A 20,486-nucleotide genomic window follows, 5' to 3' on the forward strand; every position below is an offset into this window, starting at 1 on the left:
TCAATTTTTATAAAATTATTGACTATTACAGAGTCTTCCGTGGGACAAACCAAAGAAACCATCGTTTTGTACAAGATTGACGAACCGAGTCGTAGGAGTTGGAATGAGGACAAGACTGACCTGTACCGTTCTCGGTAATCCAGAACCACGCGTTTACTGGATGAAAGACGATCAAAACCTAGATGCATCGGACAATCGCTGTAGAATGCGATGCGAAAACGGTATGGCTTATTTGGAATTACACGACGCGCTTCCCGAAGACGCCGGAGTATACACATGCGTAGCTGAGAATACACATGGCACTTCGACCACCGAATCTATCTTGAGAGTTTATTCCGATTATAAACCTACACATTCACCTCCAACTTTTGTCAAATCAATTAAAGGTATACATGCACAAGTATATAATATACGTTTTAACGTTTATTAATTTACACACATAAATTATTTTAATAATAAACCACTTTTTCTCGTATAGATACTTATCGACATTCTGATCGTAAGCTAATCCTGGAATGCCGTGTACGAGCACATCCCGTTCCTAAGATTTCCTGGCTGAAAGACGGAATGATTCTACAAGGCGAACGTTACAAACAGAGCTATCTCGATGATGATGTCTATCGACTGGAAATAGCGGATCCTGATGTCACAGATAATGGACAATATACGTGTCGCGCGGTAAACGAGTTACATAGTGAGGAAATGTCTCATATTGTTCGTGTTGAAGGTGATTAGGATATTATATATGTTATAAATTGATATGAATGCGTCTGAATATTATGTAATAATATAATTTTAGATTGGCGATCCGTAAATCGAAACGACCCACGTATGGGCAGCAAAGTTAGATCGGAATTTGCACCAAGACCACAGTTCTCCAACTTACTAAAGGATTACAGCGTTCCCGCTGTTGGAACTGTCGCTCTTCAAGTAGAAGTCAAAGGTAAATAAGACGCTTGTCGAAGAAATAAGTTACATATCAAATCCTCTTTAATTTATTATAGGTATGCCGTCTCTGGAAGTGGAATGGCTACGCGGCGACCAAAAGGAGGCAATTACGATACCAAAAGCGAGAACCTTTGTAGAACGTGGACTTTACACGACAGAGTCGGAAAGGGGTACATATGTGTGTAGAGCGATCAATGATTATGGACAAGTGGATACAAGCGCGACGGTGGATGTAATATCATCGAGCGCTATCGATGGAGAAAAACCGGCGATGTTCGTCTCAAGACCTTCCAAGAAATCGATCGATGTGATCGTTGGCGAAGACATCAGTATATCTTTCCGAGTCAGCGGTATCCCTAAGCCTCGAAGTAAGACTCGACAAATTTCTCGTATTCACAAAGTAATATTAGTTTATTTTTCTCTTTATTTTCTCTCTTCTCTATTCTTTATCTATCTATTCTATTATTTTAGTAATATGGATGAAGGGATTAACAGACATTACGGGTGGACCAAGATCGTACAAAGAGAGTATTGATGATTATGTCAGATTAATATTAAAAAGAGTTATACCTTCTGATGAAGGTACCTATTGCATTTTGGTTAAAAATAGATATGGCTGTGACAGAAGCTTCTTCTCGATCAAGGTGAGAATCTTCGTAAATTTAATTGAAGTAAGAGAAACATATAATCAGTAACGTATTTTCAAACAGGTAAAGCAACGTGCTAGGTCACTGACTCCATTATCAGATTGGAATTCTGTTACTGACCGCAACGCAGAAGAATACGACAACGATATGTCCCATGTGAGGAGTAAGTGGCTTTGCGATTATTTATATGCAATATTAACTATAAAAGAGAATGCTCGAGTAATATATTATAAGATTTTCTAGTATCACTTGCATGAATTTTAATAAATAAACGCATGAATTATTTAGTAATATAGTAATAGATACTAACTAAAATGTCACGATATTATTGTATAACATATTAAAATTAGAATGACAAACAATCTACACCAACTGCAACATCGTACACTTGGCTTAAATTTTCATGGCTAAACGCCAATTGACGCCTGGACTAAGCGGTCGCGCAAACTGACATCAATATTTAGTTTGACTATTCATCGAATTGATATGTTGATCGAAGATCTTGTTAAATATATGTAAATATAATCTTTGAAATAAATGAGCCGGTATCCTGAGACTGAGATGTAAGGCAGTTTCAATTGAATTCAGAATTAGCACGTTCGCGAATTTGTACTCGTTATGTAAAATAAACACGACAAGAGAACATCCAAGTTTCCTTCATTCGAGAAACATTTCGAGACGGGTTATTTTAGTTTGCCTTCTTTACATATCTCCTACCAACACTTCACGAATTCCGCAAATTCAAAATTCAGTCGTCATCTAAACGCGAATCACTTCATATACCCTACTTTTCAAAACCTTCAGTTTTGTGCAGACGATACATTTGTGCTGATAAGAAATAATTTCGCAAAGTGAAAAATTATTTATTTATTTCATCGACATTAATATCTTTTTAGAAATGTTAAATCCGCCACGAATTTATCATTATTTTTATAACATTCTTATTGCATAATACGTTAAATATTTCTTTCTTTCGTTTTCTTTTTAATATCAAGACGCGATTTTTTTTATTTACAAGCATTAATAATTATACATCGCCAAGTAAACAAAATTTATTATGATGTCACATGATCATGGAATCATTATTAATGCTGAAAATGACAATATTACTATTTCACGTTTGCGATGTTTTTGGACCAAGGATTGTTTAATTACTGACTTCTTAGAATATTTGTATGGACATCGAGGTTAGCAAATAAAGGAGTATTGTTTCTATAATAAATTTTCTTAAAAAACAATTCTTCTAAATGTAACAGACACAATTAAACATTTGTAATTTGATATCTTATAATTTTTCAGACGTGCCCGGTCCGATTAGTAGCGAACCTGTTGTTATCGATGGTGGAAAAACCTGGCTATCATTGAGTTGGGGTAAAGCAGAAAGAAAAGGACCTGCACCGGTGATCGCTTATAAAGTCGAAGCTTGGCTATTAGGTAGTGACGGAGGTGCACGATGGGTAGAGGTAAAACAAAAAGAAAATGATTGATACTTCTAGCTTAACAATACACACACCCACACACACACACACACACACACACACACACACACACACACATCTTAACTTATTTCTTCCTAAATCAAATAATTATTTATTCTTGTCAGCTGGGAGTTACGCCAATCAACGCATTCGACGCATTCAATTTGCGACCAGGTGGAGAATACAAATTTCGCGTAACACCGCGAAATCGTTACGGATGGGGCGAACCAGTTACGATGACGAATTCAGTATTGGTGACCGAAAGTACCGATCTTCCAGAATTCACAAAAATTCTACCAGGTCAATTAAAGGCTCTTGAAGGAGCGCCGGTAAAATTGGAATGTGAGGCAAGTTTATAAACAAGAACATAAATATTTTATTATATTTTTAACTAACGCTCCTCATCTTATGTATATATACATATATATATATATATATTTCTTTTAGATTCGCGGTGATTCCAAAATGGAAATACGATGGTATCGGGAAGCAACGGAAATTAATCCATGCAATGATTCAAGATTTGCGATACATTATAATGGTTCTAAATGTTCTTTGACAATTGCAAATATTAAAGAGGATGATTCCGGAAGATACATTTGCGAAGCAAACAATAGGATCGGTAAAGTGTCGTCGTTCGCTAGAATTCTCGTTGTTACTGATCCAAAAATTATCGAGGCCGATGCTAAACTTAAAACGAGGTAAGTAAATGTACCATCTCGATACAAGAAAGTTTATAGTAATACAATCTGATACAATTCCGTTAAAAGTTTGAGCATCGAACCGGAAGACAGACCACCACACTTCACCATGAGGATACGCGACAGGCGAGTGCAAACAACTTATCCGGTAAGGCTTACTTGTCAAATCATCGGACATCCCGCTCCAGAGATCACTTGGTACAAAAACGGAACGGAAATCTCTCAAGATGGTAATTAGCTTATTCATTGACAGTTTGATATGAAATTTCATATTTCCTATTTCTCTTTGTTGTATGTTCTTTTCTTTAGATCGCCATATCTTTTGGGATGATGACTCAAATTTTCATACTCTGGAAATAATTCATTCCGCTCTTGAAGATTCTGGATGTTACATGGTGACAGCGAGGAATATAAACGGCTCGGTGTCTTGTCGATGTATCCTCGTCGTAGACAAAGGAATTCGAGCCTACATCGCACCGGAATTTCTTCGAGATCTCAATGCGGCTTACGCGATTCATTCGGGCGGTGAACTACGAATGTCGGCACAACTCGAAGCTTATCCAAGTGTTGGTGTCGTCTGGTAAGCGATGATTACAATTAACGATACTCTCAAATTTATAACAGGACTAAAAAATATATATATATATATATTATAATCACATTCTTCCACGTAGGCATCGCGATGGTATTCGCCTGCGACCTAGTAGAAGAGCGATAATGACATTGAGCCACGATGGTACCGTCCAATTTTCTCTGGCTAATGTTACTATGCGAGACGCAGGAGTTTACAGTTGCACTGCAACGAATGTAGTCGGTCAAACTGAGACATCCACCAGAGTAGCTGTTACGGCCCCGATCCAGGATCAGTCGTCCATTGATGAATCATTCAATGTTACGAGCACCAGTCCAGATATACCGTGAGTTCGATCATTGTAGCTCATTTAGGCGTATAGCAACGAAGTTGTAAATAAATTTGTTCTACTTTTAGATATTCGAAAGAGCCTCTTTTTGTCACGAAACCTTTATCAACTGAAGCGATCGAGGGCAATACCGTTATCATTCTTTGTGAAGTGGTCGGAGACCCTAAGCCGGAAGTAATATGGTTGCGCGATTTTCTCAAGGTAAACTATATGAATATTTTCCTAGGTTTATAACTTGTTTCATTCGCAACTCTTTGCTTCTTTTCAAATACAAGTTCGACGTGATGTAATAAGACGGTGTTGCAATTAAAAAAATAAAAAAAAGAGCTTGAAAGAAATTTCATTGTATTTCGGTTAATTAGTCGCAATTAAAAATTATGGACGATTGCGAAACGAACATTTTGCAAATGGTGAAATGACGTGTATCTATGCTGACTTGAGCTGTGTTATGTGGATCAAGGTAACTACGAAAAAATGACTACGTAGCAGAGTGTAACAGAGAACATATTGTAACCATAAACGGGCAAGACATTATATACGCTGAAGGAAATGGCATTGACATTGGATAGTTTCGTACATGGTAACAATGCGTTACGTCATATTACATTTTTAATACGGACGAAGGAATGAGATTCAATAATATACAATCGCATTCGAGAGAGGGATTCGTACTGTCAATTGACGATGTACCAATCCAAAACAAGAAACGGAAGTGATGCATTGACCAAAGAAACATGCGCATCTACGTCACTTCAAAATATCTGCATAATCGTAAAATGCGCACAGAACAGTATATCCCCACTTATCGTCGAGACCAACTCGGCTTTCTTCGACGATGAATCGGTACTGTAACATACGAGCAGCAAAACAGTCGCCGTGTAACTTTAGCGAACGAACAGCCGCTTCAATTTTTGATTACTTATATGATGTGAAATCGTTATTTTGCGTCTTATGTGAAACGTGTATTACTATTTAAATTTAACTCACGAAACGCATATTTAGTCTGTTTTGGTCAATTCACAATTTTTTACAATTTTAATTATTATTCTATTACTTATCAAGAAAATTAGATTCAATTCGGTGTGGAATACGATAATGTAAGTATGATATCGAATTATTAATTTACATAATATATTATTTGTCCAGAGCTGAGAGAAAAAAAAACAAAATCCTAAACCGAACTAAATACATCAGGATTACGAATACAATTATATTAATATATAATTATAAATGGATGTTTTAGAATTTTATTGAAAAGTTAACGTTGCGAATGTTCTCTCATTCACAGATACCCAATTACATATGTAGATATAATTACAAATACACTCAATTAAATAGCTTATATAGTTTTAAACATAGTTTCGATCACATAAAGTTATAAGAGTATTACTTAATTCAGAATTGGATTTAATTCTATTCTGTATTTTATTTTGTTGTATACCGCGATTAGGCATAAATAGCTTTTGTGGTGACGTATTGTGTATATATATATACATATATATAAAGCCAAGAGTCCTTGCAAACTGTCTCTGTAAGAATTTATAGCATCTATCTTCTTAATCGAGAAGTATCCTCCGCATAAATTTTAACGTAGGTGAACCATAATGTGACAGGTGCAAGATAGATACATCTCGGGAGTTTATTATGATGTCACGATTCGAATTCAAGGATTAAAGATTATATAGCTTTCCATGTCTAAGCGCTATTAAAGTATATAAAATTATTAAATTTATTTGAGAAACAGTAATATATATTAAATATTACTCATGTAATATACGTTCAATCAGATCAGATTGTAGCGATCTGTTCAACTTTCGCTCCCTATATGGGCTAGAATCGTGACGAAGACATCTCTCTCTCTCTTACCTCTCTTTTCTCACTGTCCTTTTCGTTCCCAACACCACACGCTGAGTTTTAACCCCGTCTCATAATCTTGCGTAAGAACTAACATCCAAAATGTGTACAACGGACACGATTTGAATACATTCGCCAGAAGACATTCAAGCGAATGCAATCACGCATTAGTAGTCACGATCGAGGACACGTTAAACCATATTATCATCGAAATTAATACATCTTCGTTATTTGTTATATGGTTTCATAACTTAATAATGCTGTCAAATTGAATGACGTCGCTATTGTGGAAATATATCAATCCCCGAATTGTTATTACCTTACTTAAAGTTACTTTGAATCACTTCCTCAACAATTTAACGTTTCACTTGTAGCCGAGTATGTACGCAGTTAGCGATGAAATTCGTGTATATATATATATATGAAGTAAGTGAGAACGTACGGAACGAACGTTGATAAAAAATAATATAATACGATACAGCATTCTCGATTCAGTTGAATTTACATACTACTTGCAGTACTTACTTATACTTGCGCGGCGTTCTTGAGTCTTTTGCATGTTCATACTTTTCACGAATTCTATTTTGCAGCCCGACTATTATAAGGACGCACCTCACTTCCGGTTAGTGGGTGCAGGGTCACAATATCGACTGGAAATACCTTACGCTAAACTCGATTTTACTGGAACATATTCCGTGATAGCTCGCAACTGCCATGGGGAAGCTAAAGCTGTAATTTCTTTGCAGATCTATGCGAAAGGTAAACTTCGAGACACGAACGAATTTGCTTTGCGTTGAACAAATCTCATTCAACGATTTTTTCAGGACAAGGCAAAGAGGAACAAACGCAGAAATCGCCTCACGGGTGAGTTATTACGAAAGCTTAGTGACGCGCATACACGTTTCTATTTGCCTCGTTTTATTAATAAAATATTAAACTCTATAGAAAAGTATTGACACTGCCGATTATAAAGAGAGAATTGCGAGATCTTCGGTGTTGCGACGGCGACGCTGTCTCCTTGGAGTGTAAGGTTTACGCCACACCAGAAGCACCTTTGGTTCGTTGGGAACGTGGTGGCAAAGTAATAAGAAATTTAAGTACTTATAGTAATGTCGCACATAGCTGATAAACTACAACATTTAAAGTATTTTTCGTCAGATTATAGCCATGGTAGGCGATTTTGCTGCCGAATTCGACGGTGAAATGGCACGATTAAATATCCAACATGTCTATCCCGAGGATGAAGGAGAATACACATGTGTGGCTTACAACGACCTTGGAAAAGCATATACATCAGCCTGTTTAGTTGTAGATGGTAATGTAGTATAACTCTCTCTCTCTCTCGAAAGATTCATATAAAGGTTCCAAGTAAAACGCGTTGCAAAATGTGATGAATATCTCTTTGAATCACATTCGTTTTTATTATACTAATTGTCAATTACTTTCCAAAGTTGCATAATGACATGACTGATGTGAACATGAGTTTATCATAATTTTATATAGAACGTACATATATATTTATAGTGAACATTTATTTATCGAAGAATAATTTGAAAATTTTCTAAAGTCATAATGATTTAAATTAATATGTGTGTCGTAGTCCCCGAGGGAAAAGAAAATATATTGAGCCAAAGATTGACGAGGCCAATGGGTCTACTGTCAGCAGGATCGACTCCAAGATCGACACCACGATCGACGCCTATTAGAAGCTTGTCACCGGCGGTTTCCCGTAAGTCTAAAATAAAAAGTTTGATTTTGCAGAAGAAAGTGTAAAGTTTCAAGAAGAAAATAATAGAAAAATTAAGCAACGATTGAGAATAATCAAATAAAAATTTATTTTCAGACGGGCGCGAATTCAGATCACCGCAAGTTTTGCCGCGAGGCGGAACATCAAAAAGGCTAAAGGTTTGCCCGCCGAAATTTTATGCAGTGCCGCACAATCGTCTGGTTCAGGAAGGCGAAACTGTGCGTTTCCAATGTGCCGTAGTTGGTCATCCCGTGCCCTGGATAAGATGGGACAAGAATGGTGCCATTGTAACACCGAGCACGAGGATCTCCATCAAAGAACGGGATGACGTTAAGATACTTGAAATCACCGACGTAATGCAAGAAGACGCCGCTCTCTACAGAGTGATAGCAGAAAACGATTTTGGTCGAATTGAGGCCAGTGCTCGTCTTGAAGTAATAAGTACGTATATAACTCGCGATAGATATTTTCTTTTTATCTTTTACAAATACTCTCATTCTATATAAATGTATTTAATTGTAAAAAGATCGGTATGAATCGACGAGTCGAACTATCAGAACTAGAAGTGCCTCACCTAGAACATATCCTTCGTTTGACCGAAGTCTTCTTTCGACTACCAGTAGAATAAACAGCCGTTTACAATTGGAATGTCGTGTAAAAGGAACGCCGAGCGTAACGTCAACGTGGTATAGGTAAAAATGCGGAGAGATTTTATTGTACGACAAGTCTGCAACAAAGTATCATTTATATAAATTTTGTCTAGAAATGGACGACCGTTGGAACGATCCTCTAGAATAAAGAGATATTTCGATGGCACAACTGCCAGAATCGAAATATCAAAAGTGAAAGCCAGTGACGCGGGTGAATACACCTGCGTAGCGACTAATATTCTTGGATCAATGAGAAACAGTTGTCAGGTGAATAAGAGCTACAAGCTACATGAAACACAAGTTAACAATTTTCTTCAAGATCTTCTCTATTACGTTATTTCTTTAATTTAAAATATATGATTATTCGCAGGTAACTGTATTAGATCCCCATGACACGTCTATCGCGGACAAGAATCCACCACAATTTCTGCAATTATTGCCGAAAGAGTCAATTGTCATGGAGAATCATTGTCACGAATTTCAAACCGGAGTCACAGGTAAAACTTATTAATTTATTTGTTTTTAAAGCCCCACACGATTCTTATGAGAAAAACGTTTTCGGTCAATTTGTATAAATATCCGTACTCATCGCCTGGACGATGGAATTGGAGGAGGCGATGAGTACGGGCATTCACATACATTGATATATACATATGCGGGCAGGCACACAAGTGCAAATTCGTCTAGACGTATAACAAACGGTTTTTGTGAAGAAAATCTTTAAAATTCTATAATTCAGAAATTAATCAGAAAGTTGATGAAATTTGAGACTTTTCATCGGGGACACAAGAATTACAACGTATCACAAATTCAAGCAAATTGACCGAAAACGTTTTTCTCATAAGAATTGTGCGGAATTCCTTTGTGTGTTTAGCTGAGCTAAGTAAATCTTTTAAAATAAAATCTTTTTTCTCTCTATTGTTTCAGGTACACCTCCTTTCACCATTACTTGGTCCAAGGATGGTCGCGAATTACCTGACAATAATTGTTATAAATACGTTGTGTATGGAGATGGAGGTATTGCTCTCAGAATATCGAAAGTTTGTCCACAAGATGCCGGTGAATATACCTGCATTGTACGGAACGATTTTGGTACTGCGTCCTGCAGTAGTCTTTTTGCTGTGCAAGGTCTGATTTATTTTTAATTATTATTTTGATTTTAATATTGTCTAGATCGTTTTCTCATTTAGTAATATTCATGCTTTACATCTCTTAACGTTTTTAAATAGACTACAAAGACGCTTTCAAATTACCGCTTCAATTTACAAAAACTCCGTTATCAGTTATTGCCACAAAAGGCACTACCGTTTGTTTTTGTGCCAGAGCGCAGTACGAGAAAACTATAGAAATTATTTGGACAATAAATGGAAAAAATGCCCGAGAAAATTCAAAATGTAAAGTAAGTAAAATGACAAAAAAAAATGTATATATTAAGTACAATTATTGTTAATTATAATTATTATTTATATATTTGAAGATTGAAAAAGATGGTAATGTCAGCATCTTAAGAATACGTGACATATCATTACGCGATACAGGAGAGATTCGATGCGTAGCTTCCGTGAATGGAAGGGGTCCATCCATCAGTTGCATTGCCAAGCTGCAGTTACAAAATTCGTTATACGATTTCAATGACTTCGTGACGAAGTTTGAAGATATTCAATCTCACGCAGAGGCCAATACTAATCTTGGTGGCATGCCGGAAACAATGGGGAAACTATCGTCATTAAAATGTCGACATGACGAGAAGTCGCTAACGCGTACCAGATCATCTTCGTTTCCTCGATGTACTCTATCGTCTACTAAGCATATTTCCCCTTTGCCATTAAGAAAGCGTACTTGTAATAATGCGTCAATTGATATGCAAAAATCACGATTTGCGGACGATTTATCGGTACAAAGAATTATAAAGAAAAATTTAGACAGTAATCTTTTCGAACTTTCGAAAGATCAAAGATTATCATCTTCATTAAGTGATGAAGAAAATATAATATATACTGATACTTCCGTAAAGTTATTATCGCCAAAGAAAACGGAACAATTCTTTCATCAGAATATTGACTCTGTACCGAACAAAGAACATGTGGAATCGCGTTCAGAGAAGTTGATAAAAGCTACGATAATAAAAGAACCAACTGACATAAATGTACTTAGGGGAAGCAGGACAGTACTCAAAGTAACTTATCAAGGATGTCCCGAACCAACGGTCAAGTGGCTTCGAGTGGTAAGTTTAATTCTTTTGCTTATAATATAAATTTTATTGATTATAATAATTAGTGTCAAAAGAGAAATATTCGTTTCAATTTTCAATTCAACGAATACATTTTACAAACTTTAATTTCGCTTGTAAAAGAGACTACTATTCTCAATAGGCGTTCTATGCTGTTTTATGATTAACGTATGTAAACTACGATATCGATATATTCAACACGATCACATTTAATCTAAACAGATTTAAGTACACATCACAGCATGAATAAACGCGCGACTATCTTTACACAGAAATTAATCATTCAGGATGATCGTTATTTATGCTTATCTTTAGCCTCGGGAATTATACCGAAATAATATTTCTTATTACTATACTATAATACATATAAAATCCCCACCAGAAATATGGCAGACGTTTAAACTTTGAGAAAGCCAATCGAAATACGTAAGTCGGTCGTCATATCATTTGCTTCTCGTCATACAGCCGCACATACGCAGCTGGCGTGGATCAACTTTATTTCTGATTACATTGATTCTTAGATATTAACAGTGTCTCTGACATATTTTGGTATATACGTTTGGTAAAATATTTTTATTTTAATTTAAGAATCGAGAATTGCGATCAGGCGAGAAAATTGGGATAGTCAACAGGGATGGTGTATCTTACCTGACCCTAGACGATGTGACATACGATCACGCTGGAAAATACCAAGTCTCAGTGGAAAATTCGTTAGGCAAAGATCGAAGATTCTTCAGCTTAGCTGTGGAAGGTAAAACTATTTATTTATATTGTTTGCTTTCGCGCGAAACTCTCTGTCATACGCTGTTCATCTGTTCATCGACCTTGACTTAATTAAACTTAATTACACGGAGAGAGTATCAAACGCAATTGATCGACGGTGCTCAATAGAGACAATATTTTTACGATTAAGTATTCCACATGTTCACAAACGAGACATCACCCATTACGTACGCATTGTTCCATATGCGTAAGTGCGTGTTGCACGTTGCACGGTCCAGTTCCTTTTCTTGCATACAAGGCAGACGGCAGTCTCACGTGACATACCGCGCAATAACTCCTCCTTTCCGCGCTTCCTCCACTGGCATCAGTGGCATCAGTTCCACCTCTTCTGTGCCTCTTGCCTTGAACTGTCCGCGCCGCGTATACCTAAGACTAAGACCTAAGACTCAGAAGACGCATGTATCATGAGAAGGAATATACGTGTCGCGAGTCACGGCGCATCTTAACGACGCGACGTAACGTCGTCTTAATGACGTGTGAATTCTTTTAAAACACGCGCGATCGTTCCGACTCTGTGCTTGACAATCCGCAATATTATCGACAATATAAAATTTGAATTAACAGCACGAACTGCAGATAAGATAGCACGTAACACGTGCCATAAAACAGTTTATTAAAAGTGACTTTCGGCGCGATCTATTATACGTGAATGGGAATGTAGTGCCAACGTTTCATTCCCGTTAACGGGAAATATTGATTTCTATTCAGGTCCACCCGAAGCACTAGCGGATAAACCGAGTGTAAACTTCAGCGCTGGTCAAACAACGATCGTTTGGCGATCTCCACCTTATGACGGAGGCCGTACCGTAATCGGATATACTGTGGAAGCAAAACGCGCTGGTGAAAGCACGTGGACGATAATTGCCAAGTCTTGTCATTCGCTGAGTCACACGGTAGCAACAACTGAAAGGAATTTCGTGACACCGGGTGAGAGTTACTATTTCCGTATCCGAGCTGAAAATATCCACGGACTCAGTGATCCTGGCATGGAATCTGATCCTGTCAGAATCCCAAAACAAGAAGAAACAATGCTTCAGGAGGAAGAAGGTGATAATTTACTCTTAATAAAGGGCCCTTGAAATTATTCCTTTATTATATAACTTTAATATCTTATTTTATCCATCTCTCTCTACATATATGTAGAAAGTATTTAAAAAGAAAGTATTATTCTAAGAAATTTTAAAAATGTAAATTAAAAATTTAGTTATAATTATTATGAATTAAATGACCGTCTTACTTTTTAAGACGAATTCGAGCCGAGCTTTGAAGCTCGTTTAGTAGTACCGGAAGAGGGCAAACTTTTTGGCGAAAGATACGACGTTTTCGAGGAACTAGGAAAGGGCCGATATGGTGTAGTGAAAAAAGTCATCGAACGACCGACAGGCATGATTTTTGCTGCCAAGTTCGTTAAAACGATCAAAGCGAAAGATCGCGAGCAAGTCCGCGAAGAAATTAAAATTATGAACGCATTAAGGCATCCTAAACTTCTACTACTGGCTGCTGCTTACGAAAGTCCACGTGAAACAGTGCTGATCACGGAATAGTAAGTACACATTTAGTATCGTTCATTACATTAATTATATACAAGTATTAAATTTTAACGTGATATATTATAATATTTATGTTCTCTTTTAGTATTTCAGGTGGAGAGTTGTTCGAGAGAGTAGTGGCCGACGACTTTACTTTAACCGAAAAGGACAGTATTCTCTTTATGAGACAAATTTGCCAAGGAGTCGAATATATGCATCAAAATAAAATCGTACATCTAGATTTGAAAGTAGGTTGTAGGTTTTTCGCAGATGATAATAATTGTTAGTTTGATAATCGCAAACTAAATAATGATTCGTTTTATCTTGTAGCCAGAAAATATTATGTGCCGTACGCGAACTTCTCATCAAATTAAACTGATTGATTTTGGATTGGCTCAGGCTTTAAAATCTGATCAACCGGTTAGAGTACTTTTTGGTACACCGGAATTTATTCCACCGGAAATTATAAGTTACGAACCTATCGGCACTGAGTCGGATATGTGGAGCATCGGTGTAATTTGTTATGTTCTGTAAGTGTGATTATTTTTTAATAATTATTTTCAAGCAATATATCCAATTGATTGTCATCGATTATGATGCGTAGATTGACCGGCTTATCGCCATTCATGGGAGACAATGATGCTGAAACTTTCGCCAACATCACACGAGCGGATTACGATTTAGAAGACGAAGCTTTCGATGCTATTTCAAATGACGCTAAAAACTTCATCAGTGGTTTACTTATTAAACGAAAAGAGTAGGTTTTTATAGAGGTCTTTCCTATTATAGAGGTTTATTTATAAGTCTAATCACACATAAACTCGAATTTTTCTCTATGTATTCCTTGGCATAGATTACGTATGTCGGCCATTCAGTGCTTGGAACATCCGTGGGTGGTACAACATGCTACGGCTATGAGCAGAGTAGTCTTGCCGACAGAAAAACTAAAAAAATTCATCATACGAAGAAAGTGGCAGGTGTGTATTAATAGATTTTGTTCAAAATTGTGTTATCATTGTTTTGAATATGTTGTTAAATTGAGAAAGTGAGAAGAAAAATGTAACACAAATTTAAAGTAAATGAATATTACTTTTACTTTCGAACAAAAAAATATTTGAGATAGCATGTTTCGTTAAAAATGAAAAATCAGTAAAAAATTCAACTGATATATATATATATATATATAATGATATATGTGTTTATGTTGATTGCTAGAATTTTTTTATTAACCCAATAATTTATTATAAATTTTATAGTTTAAACTTTGTTTTTCAAATAATCTTAGCATGTGTTTTAAGTCTTCAGTGTGCATGCGTTGTGCCATTTATTTTAATAGAAAACAGGAAATGCCATTCGCGCATTGGGAAGAATGGCAATTCTTTCGGCACATAATAGACGTAGTCCCACAACAACAGCAGAATCATCGCCTACGCTTGAAAAACGTTTCGATAGCATCGAGATGCAATATTCTGATGGAATTAAATCAATTTATGCTGCTGTTGATATTGATAAAAATACGAAGCATGATGAGACAAGCACGGAAAAGGACTCTGATGCTGAAGCGGAATCGCAGACAGATTTACATTCCACGTGTGTGACGGAAGTAAATGTGACAATAGAAAAAACATCGACGAAGGAAGAAAGTAGCTTGGATGATCTTTCAAAGCAGATGAATATTGAAAAAGAGATGCCTAGATTAGATACCGAATTAATACCAAAGGCAGAAGACATGTTACAAAACGTCACGGCGCATTTAGAGATTTTAATATCGAAAGGAAATAAAGAAAGCGACAAAGAAGTAATCGATAAATCTTCTGAAATAGAACAACATATGATTCTAAAATCGCAGACGTTGCATAAGGTGTTTCGGGGCGATTCGCGCGATTCTGGAATAGGTGATTGCAGCTCGAGTCTGATGACTTCTTCATTACAAGTAGATGAACTGGGAATGGTGTCCACTATCGAAGAAGAAATAGATCATGAGACTCACAACCGAGAAAGCAAACGAACATTGAAAAGAGAAGAAAATCGGTCAAGTTCAACGGCAGGAATCTTAGCAAGTTTAGTGCAAGACAAGAAATCTTTTCCTAGGGACACGGAAATTACTGCGGACGAAGGCAAGGTAGCTACAAAGAGTGACGTGACTAAAGCTTCGTGTAAAACTAATCCTGTGCGGAAAGGTGTGTGTAAATTAAATGTCTTAAATTAAATTTGTTTATAATATGCTGACATATATTTATCATGGACAAAATTAAGATAACATTATTAAAATATTACAATTTCGCAGTTATCAACGAGAATACGAACACAAGGATATTAAGCAGTCATAATCGCGACAAATTTCTTCCAACCGGAAACGTAAGTCGTACGGCCAAGATATTCGAAAGAGAAAGTGAAAGATCAAATTCGAACAATTCGCAAGTTTCGATGGTACAGCGTGCATATCCTGCCGGCATAATCACAGGAAAGCCACACAACGAGAGAATACAGAAAGCTTTCGCATTCTGGAACAAATAAGATATCTTTTGAAATACACATTGAATAATACAAATTGAAGTAAAATATATATCATCGTATCAATTTCAAGTGAAATAGAAACATATTGTTTGCGAGAAGTCACAAATATAAAGTAGAAAGATTGTACTTTAGATACGTATAGAGGCGTGATATGCAATACATTAAACACAACTGATTGTGAATAATTCTTGCACGTTTTTAACATTAAAAATTAAATTTAAATTGTTTTATCAATTATGTTAACAAAAATCTGATCTGATGGAAAATATATATAACTTATTGTTAGAATGAGCGATTATTCTCGTGGAGAATTTATGCAAGCAACAATTTAGAATTTTTATTAATTGTGTCGCAGTCAACGGAAAAATCATATTCTCAAAATTTTTGTACTTTCTAGTGTTTTTTATTTAAAGACTAATTGTAATTGCATCTACAAGTTGAAAGAAATACTTTTGCTATATTGAAATATAATAAGTAGATATCCATATATTGTCACTTTTTAGTTTCAAAAATAATTTTGAAGTATACGTTATTACCGTGTAGATATATAATTGGCACTTTTGTAAAATAAAATTTTTTAACATATGTATATTGACGAAAACATCTTTAAGAGACGTATATGTACATAATTGAATAAGCGACATTTCGTGAACAATTGATGATATTATATCCAGTATTATATCACCTGGCAAGATGCATAAATATACTTTGAATTTAAGATTGTTATTGCGAACATATCCCCGCAGTTGTATCGTGAAAATAAGACGAACAACATCTGTATTATTACTGTAAGCTATTTACATAGAGAAATAAAGGATATATATATATATACACCAGTTGCATTAATAAGTACCCACACAGAAATATTTTCTACTTACACACACACACACACACACACACACACACACACATTAAATCATATAACAATATATCTCAAAGACTTATACGTAACTTTGCAAGTTTTACACTAGTCGATATACTAGAGTTTGCAGGATTTATATAATTCCAACTCTTGCAATATGCTATTATAATCAGCAATGGTTAAAAGTTGAAGAGTATCGCCGATGTCTAAATAATTAAAGATATCCGCTGTTGCCGGTAGCCAATTAATAGTTACGTACTGATCTAAGACAGGTGTAGGATTTCTGAAAACAAAAAATATTTTTATTTTATTACCTGTTCTAATAATCTTTGTGTTTTATATATATATATATATATATATATATATATATATATAAAACACAATAATGTATATATAGCTTCTGATAATTACCCTGTCTTTGCAAAGTTGGTCCACATTCTCGTAAGAATTTCTAGTATTTGCCGATCCTTTGTACCTATTGCTGGCGGTTGAAGATTATTAATTTTACATTTAGGTATGTAAAAGAGGTACGACATATCATCAGTATGAGCAGCTCCTAAAAAATTACATTAACATTATTGTATTATAAAGTAAAAATAAATAAAATAAATTTTTAATCGAGAGAGATTTATAAATTATTTAACTTGTATACCGATTACAGTCAATTTATTATTTATAAGGTTCGTCTCAGTTTTTTCATTTCCGACATAGGAAAATTTATAGAAATAAGTCGGCACTTGCTTATTTTTCCTTCGTTTATCTACAAAATCTTCAATGGGAATATTAAAATGCAAGTCACTCAGCCATCGTATAATAGAAGGGATACTCTCTTCAGTAAATGGTAATTTATTACAGAAATATTTTTGTTTAATTTTTTCTGTCATCTGCATTATCTTTTCCGGGTCTTGCGAATTTATAAAATTTCCTACGTATCGCGGTAAATCCGCATACATTGTTTTTAAAGTCTTCTCGCTGGTATCTATTAACAGATAAATCTATAAATTTAAAATGAGGCAAAACCATACTGGAAATTATCACATATAATAATATACTTTAACATATATATAATATAATACACGATGTAATATTTAGTGTAAGTAAATTTACTAATTTTCGTTAACTCTTAATACCTTGAAGTAAAGAGATATATTCGTGAGAAGTGTAACCAATCATGATTGGTATATTATTGTCGTCATCAAGTAACTGAGAGATGGGATATGGAAGAAAAGGTTTTTTTGCTTTATCGTCGATCGTAGGTCCAAATGGGATATTAAGAGTACGCGCTTCCTACAAAGCATTCCTCTTGGATAATTAGCAACAGTGTTATCCGTAACATTTATTATTTAAGATGAATAAATCCTCATATATATAATCATATATTAAGATAATTTAAATCTTAAATGTAAAAAAAAGGAATATATGAATAAATGAAAAATAATTCTCACCTCTGGAGTGAGAACTTTATGTTGTGCCTTGATGATTTTAGCTGTGGGTATTGTTCGAAGAAACTCAATAACTTTTTCAGGATCCTTAGAATCATTGCCAAGTACCGACGCAAGTTTAAAAGAATTGGCTTCTGGTTGGTTTCTTATCATCGTCCAATCAGATGTAATTATACCACTCTGAAGAATAGCTTTGTGAAAGAGACCTAGAATTATATATATGTAACAGAAAATAATCTGAATTATAAATAATTAAGCGCTTATTAGTGGAATAGAATCCGCAAGAATCTGATGTATGTCGCGCATACAACTATAATGTATGTACAAAAACATAAACATTAAGAGATGCGCAATGACGTGCAATGAATCAGCAGATAATCGCGAGCTAGCAGGTAACAGTTTGGAAATTCTAGAACGTTCTTTTTCCAAGAATGTAAAATATTGACTAAATTTTGTTACAATAAACTTTTCCTTTTAATATTCATAAACTGTAAAATTAAAACCGCACAATGTATGTATGAGAGAGAGAGAGAGAGAGAGAGAGAGAGAGAGAGAGAGAGAGAGAGAGAGAGAGAGAGAGAGACAGAGGGAAATAATATTAATATTTTATTTTTAAACGGATTATATTTCGATTTCATTGTTACTATTTGTTAGGAATATATTATATACCTTTAGATAACGGTGATAACATTAATAAATTGGTGCAAGCGCTACCTGCGCTGACGCCAAAAACAGTGATGTTATTTGGATCTCCACCAAAAGCCTTAATATTTTCTTTGATCCATTTCAGTGCGGCAACTTGATCCTTCAAACCTTGGTTTCCGCTTGCTACTTCATGATCAAGATTTAAGAAACCTTGAAAAATAAAACATTTAAGTTTGTGGTATGAAACAAACAAGTAACGATAGAAGTGTGTACTCTGTTCTATATATATATCTTTCGCGGATACCTATGTGATAAGAATTTTTCAAACATCTTTAAGAGATACGTTTTAATTGTTGAAAGCATCTATCTTACCTAAAGCACCAAGTCTATAGTTTACGGATACTAGAATAACATCTTTTATCATAAGGTAATCAGATCGTTTGTGAGTGTCGTTGCCGGAACCAAAAAGATAGCTTCCACCATGAATCCAAACCATAACTGGATTTCCTGTCGTTCGATAGACATTGTACGGTACGCAAATATTAAGATAAAGGCAGTCTTCGCTGCCGACAACCACTTGAGTTTTCGAATGTTCTAACTGTGCACAAATATCGCTATTTTTGGAAGCATCTCGAATACCTTCCCAGGGAGTAGGAGGTTCGGGATCCTGATTTTGGACAACAGTGAAATATATGATTTAATATCGAGTGAAATGACATTTTACATCGCAATAATCACGAGACAATTATAATCCAGTGATTTGTTATTCTTTTCTTGGTATACGAACAGAATAATAGTAATGCGTTAAAATAATTGTGAAATATTTTTATATAAACAGAGACAATAAATAAAGATAAATTCACAAATTTTATTTGGGCTCGATAAATAAGTTACCTTAAATCTCAACTCGCCCACGGGTGGAGCAGCAAAAGGTATGCCTTTGAAAGAAAAATAATGATGAGAACCGAGGAGATTTTCCTCTAAGATTCCTTGCAGTTTTCCTTGTTTCACAGTCACAATCGGTCCATCCATGATGACAAGAACACTGTTCACTTCATACTTGAACTGTGTTCTTATGTATACTTGACTGTTAGGTTCGTCGTTTCTAGAGATACTGCTATCTTTGAACCGACTATATATTCAACTTTGATAATGATAATGATAACACAGAAAATGATAAATTATCATTAACAGCGATATATCATAAATGTTTATGTCACATTTGTGTGTGTGTGTGTGTGTGTGTGTGTGTGTGTGTGTGTGTGTGTGTGTGTGTGTGTGTGTGTGTGTGTGTGTGTGTGTGTGTGTGTGTGTGTGTGTGTGTTTATATCCGCATCACGATCTTTATTTCTACACCACGCTGGTGATCGAGCTTACAACGATCGCCTACGAGAGAGAAAGAGAGAGAGAGAGAGAGAGAGAGAGAGAGAGAGAGAGAGAGAGGGGGGGGGGGGAGGGAGAGAGGGAGAGAGGGAGAGAGAGCTAGCGCGCGCCTACATGATATATATGATTGCCGCATTTTCATGTTTTGCA

At 35.4% G+C, this 20,486-nt stretch overlaps 2 protein-coding genes across 6 annotated transcripts in view; one reads left to right on the plus strand and one right to left on the minus strand.

The window, feature by feature from the left end:
* LOC139771764 (uncharacterized) overlaps nucleotides 1-16,835 on the plus strand; it is a 38,478-nt gene extending 21,643 nt beyond the window's left edge. For 2 of the 4 annotated variants that reach the window (XM_071704781.1, XM_071704782.1), the window contains 34 exons: nucleotides 32-386; nucleotides 479-727; nucleotides 800-943; nucleotides 1,005-1,316; nucleotides 1,420-1,592; nucleotides 1,659-1,758; nucleotides 2,895-3,058; nucleotides 3,199-3,420; nucleotides 3,521-3,774; nucleotides 3,844-4,004; nucleotides 4,084-4,354; nucleotides 4,449-4,691; nucleotides 4,763-4,895; nucleotides 7,139-7,307; nucleotides 7,373-7,412; nucleotides 7,494-7,629; nucleotides 7,707-7,863; nucleotides 8,149-8,277; nucleotides 8,392-8,736; nucleotides 8,822-8,987; nucleotides 9,059-9,212; nucleotides 9,316-9,442; nucleotides 9,873-10,073; nucleotides 10,175-10,344; nucleotides 10,423-11,169; nucleotides 11,764-11,926; nucleotides 12,667-13,005; nucleotides 13,204-13,501; nucleotides 13,594-13,735; nucleotides 13,818-14,017; nucleotides 14,092-14,244; nucleotides 14,341-14,464; nucleotides 14,824-15,667; nucleotides 15,775-16,835. In XM_071704781.1, the coding sequence (XP_071560882.1) occupies nucleotides 32-386; nucleotides 479-727; nucleotides 800-943; nucleotides 1,005-1,316; nucleotides 1,420-1,592; nucleotides 1,659-1,758; nucleotides 2,895-3,058; nucleotides 3,199-3,420; nucleotides 3,521-3,774; nucleotides 3,844-4,004; nucleotides 4,084-4,354; nucleotides 4,449-4,691; nucleotides 4,763-4,895; nucleotides 7,139-7,307; nucleotides 7,373-7,412; nucleotides 7,494-7,629; nucleotides 7,707-7,863; nucleotides 8,149-8,277; nucleotides 8,392-8,736; nucleotides 8,822-8,987; nucleotides 9,059-9,212; nucleotides 9,316-9,442; nucleotides 9,873-10,073; nucleotides 10,175-10,344; nucleotides 10,423-11,169; nucleotides 11,764-11,926; nucleotides 12,667-13,005; nucleotides 13,204-13,501; nucleotides 13,594-13,735; nucleotides 13,818-14,017; nucleotides 14,092-14,244; nucleotides 14,341-14,464; nucleotides 14,824-15,667; nucleotides 15,775-16,004 (7,815 nt within the window). In that variant the 3' untranslated portion in view covers nucleotides 16,005-16,835. The remainder of the gene's footprint in view (nucleotides 1-31; nucleotides 387-478; nucleotides 728-799; nucleotides 944-1,004; nucleotides 1,317-1,419; nucleotides 1,593-1,658; nucleotides 1,759-2,894; nucleotides 3,059-3,198; nucleotides 3,421-3,520; nucleotides 3,775-3,843; nucleotides 4,005-4,083; nucleotides 4,355-4,448; nucleotides 4,692-4,762; nucleotides 4,896-7,138; nucleotides 7,308-7,372; nucleotides 7,413-7,493; nucleotides 7,630-7,706; nucleotides 7,864-8,148; nucleotides 8,278-8,391; nucleotides 8,737-8,821; nucleotides 8,988-9,058; nucleotides 9,213-9,315; nucleotides 9,443-9,872; nucleotides 10,074-10,174; nucleotides 10,345-10,422; nucleotides 11,170-11,763; nucleotides 11,927-12,666; nucleotides 13,006-13,203; nucleotides 13,502-13,593; nucleotides 13,736-13,817; nucleotides 14,018-14,091; nucleotides 14,245-14,340; nucleotides 14,465-14,823; nucleotides 15,668-15,774) is intronic. The other 2 variants (XM_071704783.1, XM_071704784.1) reach the window with 2 other exon arrangements.
* Nucleotides 15,693-20,072, minus strand: LOC139771765 (para-nitrobenzyl esterase-like). Of its 2 annotated transcripts, XM_071704787.1 has the most exons (9): nucleotides 19,848-20,072; nucleotides 19,326-19,620; nucleotides 18,978-19,163; nucleotides 18,312-18,514; nucleotides 17,997-18,153; nucleotides 17,519-17,845; nucleotides 17,278-17,422; nucleotides 16,957-17,149; nucleotides 15,693-15,991 (listed from the first exon to the last, which is right to left on the minus strand). In XM_071704787.1, the coding sequence occupies exons 1-8, from the start codon at nucleotides 19,983-19,985 to the stop codon at nucleotides 16,984-16,986; spliced, it is 1,617 nt and encodes a 538-aa protein (XP_071560888.1). In that variant the 5' UTR covers nucleotides 19,986-20,072; the 3' UTR covers nucleotides 15,693-15,991; nucleotides 16,957-16,983. The 2 variants fall into 2 exon arrangements, with proteins under 2 accessions (XP_071560888.1, XP_071560887.1); XM_071704786.1 differs by having other exon boundaries at nucleotides 15,693-17,149.
* Between the last annotated feature and the right edge of the window lie 414 nt (nucleotides 20,073-20,486).

Source organism: Temnothorax nylanderi, unplaced genomic scaffold (assembly GCF_030848795.1).
Source record: "Temnothorax nylanderi isolate EJ_2023f unplaced genomic scaffold, tnyl_v1.0 TNYL_tig0044_pilon, whole genome shotgun sequence".
NCBI lineage: Eukaryota > Metazoa > Arthropoda > Insecta > Hymenoptera > Formicidae > Temnothorax > Temnothorax nylanderi.

Coding starts and splice junctions, on each gene's coding strand:
- LOC139771765 (XM_071704787.1), bottom strand. CDS start 19,985: ATGGATGGACCGATTGTGACTGTGAAACAAGGAAAACTGCAAGGAATC. Junction 19,621..19,847: donor TGGGCGAGTTGAGATTTAAG/GTAACTTATTTA, acceptor GTCCAAAATCAG/GATCCCGAACCTCCTACTCC. Junction 18,154..18,311: donor ATAAAGTTCTCACTCCAGAG/GTGAGAATTATT, acceptor AATGCTTTGTAG/GAAGCGCGTACTCTTAATAT.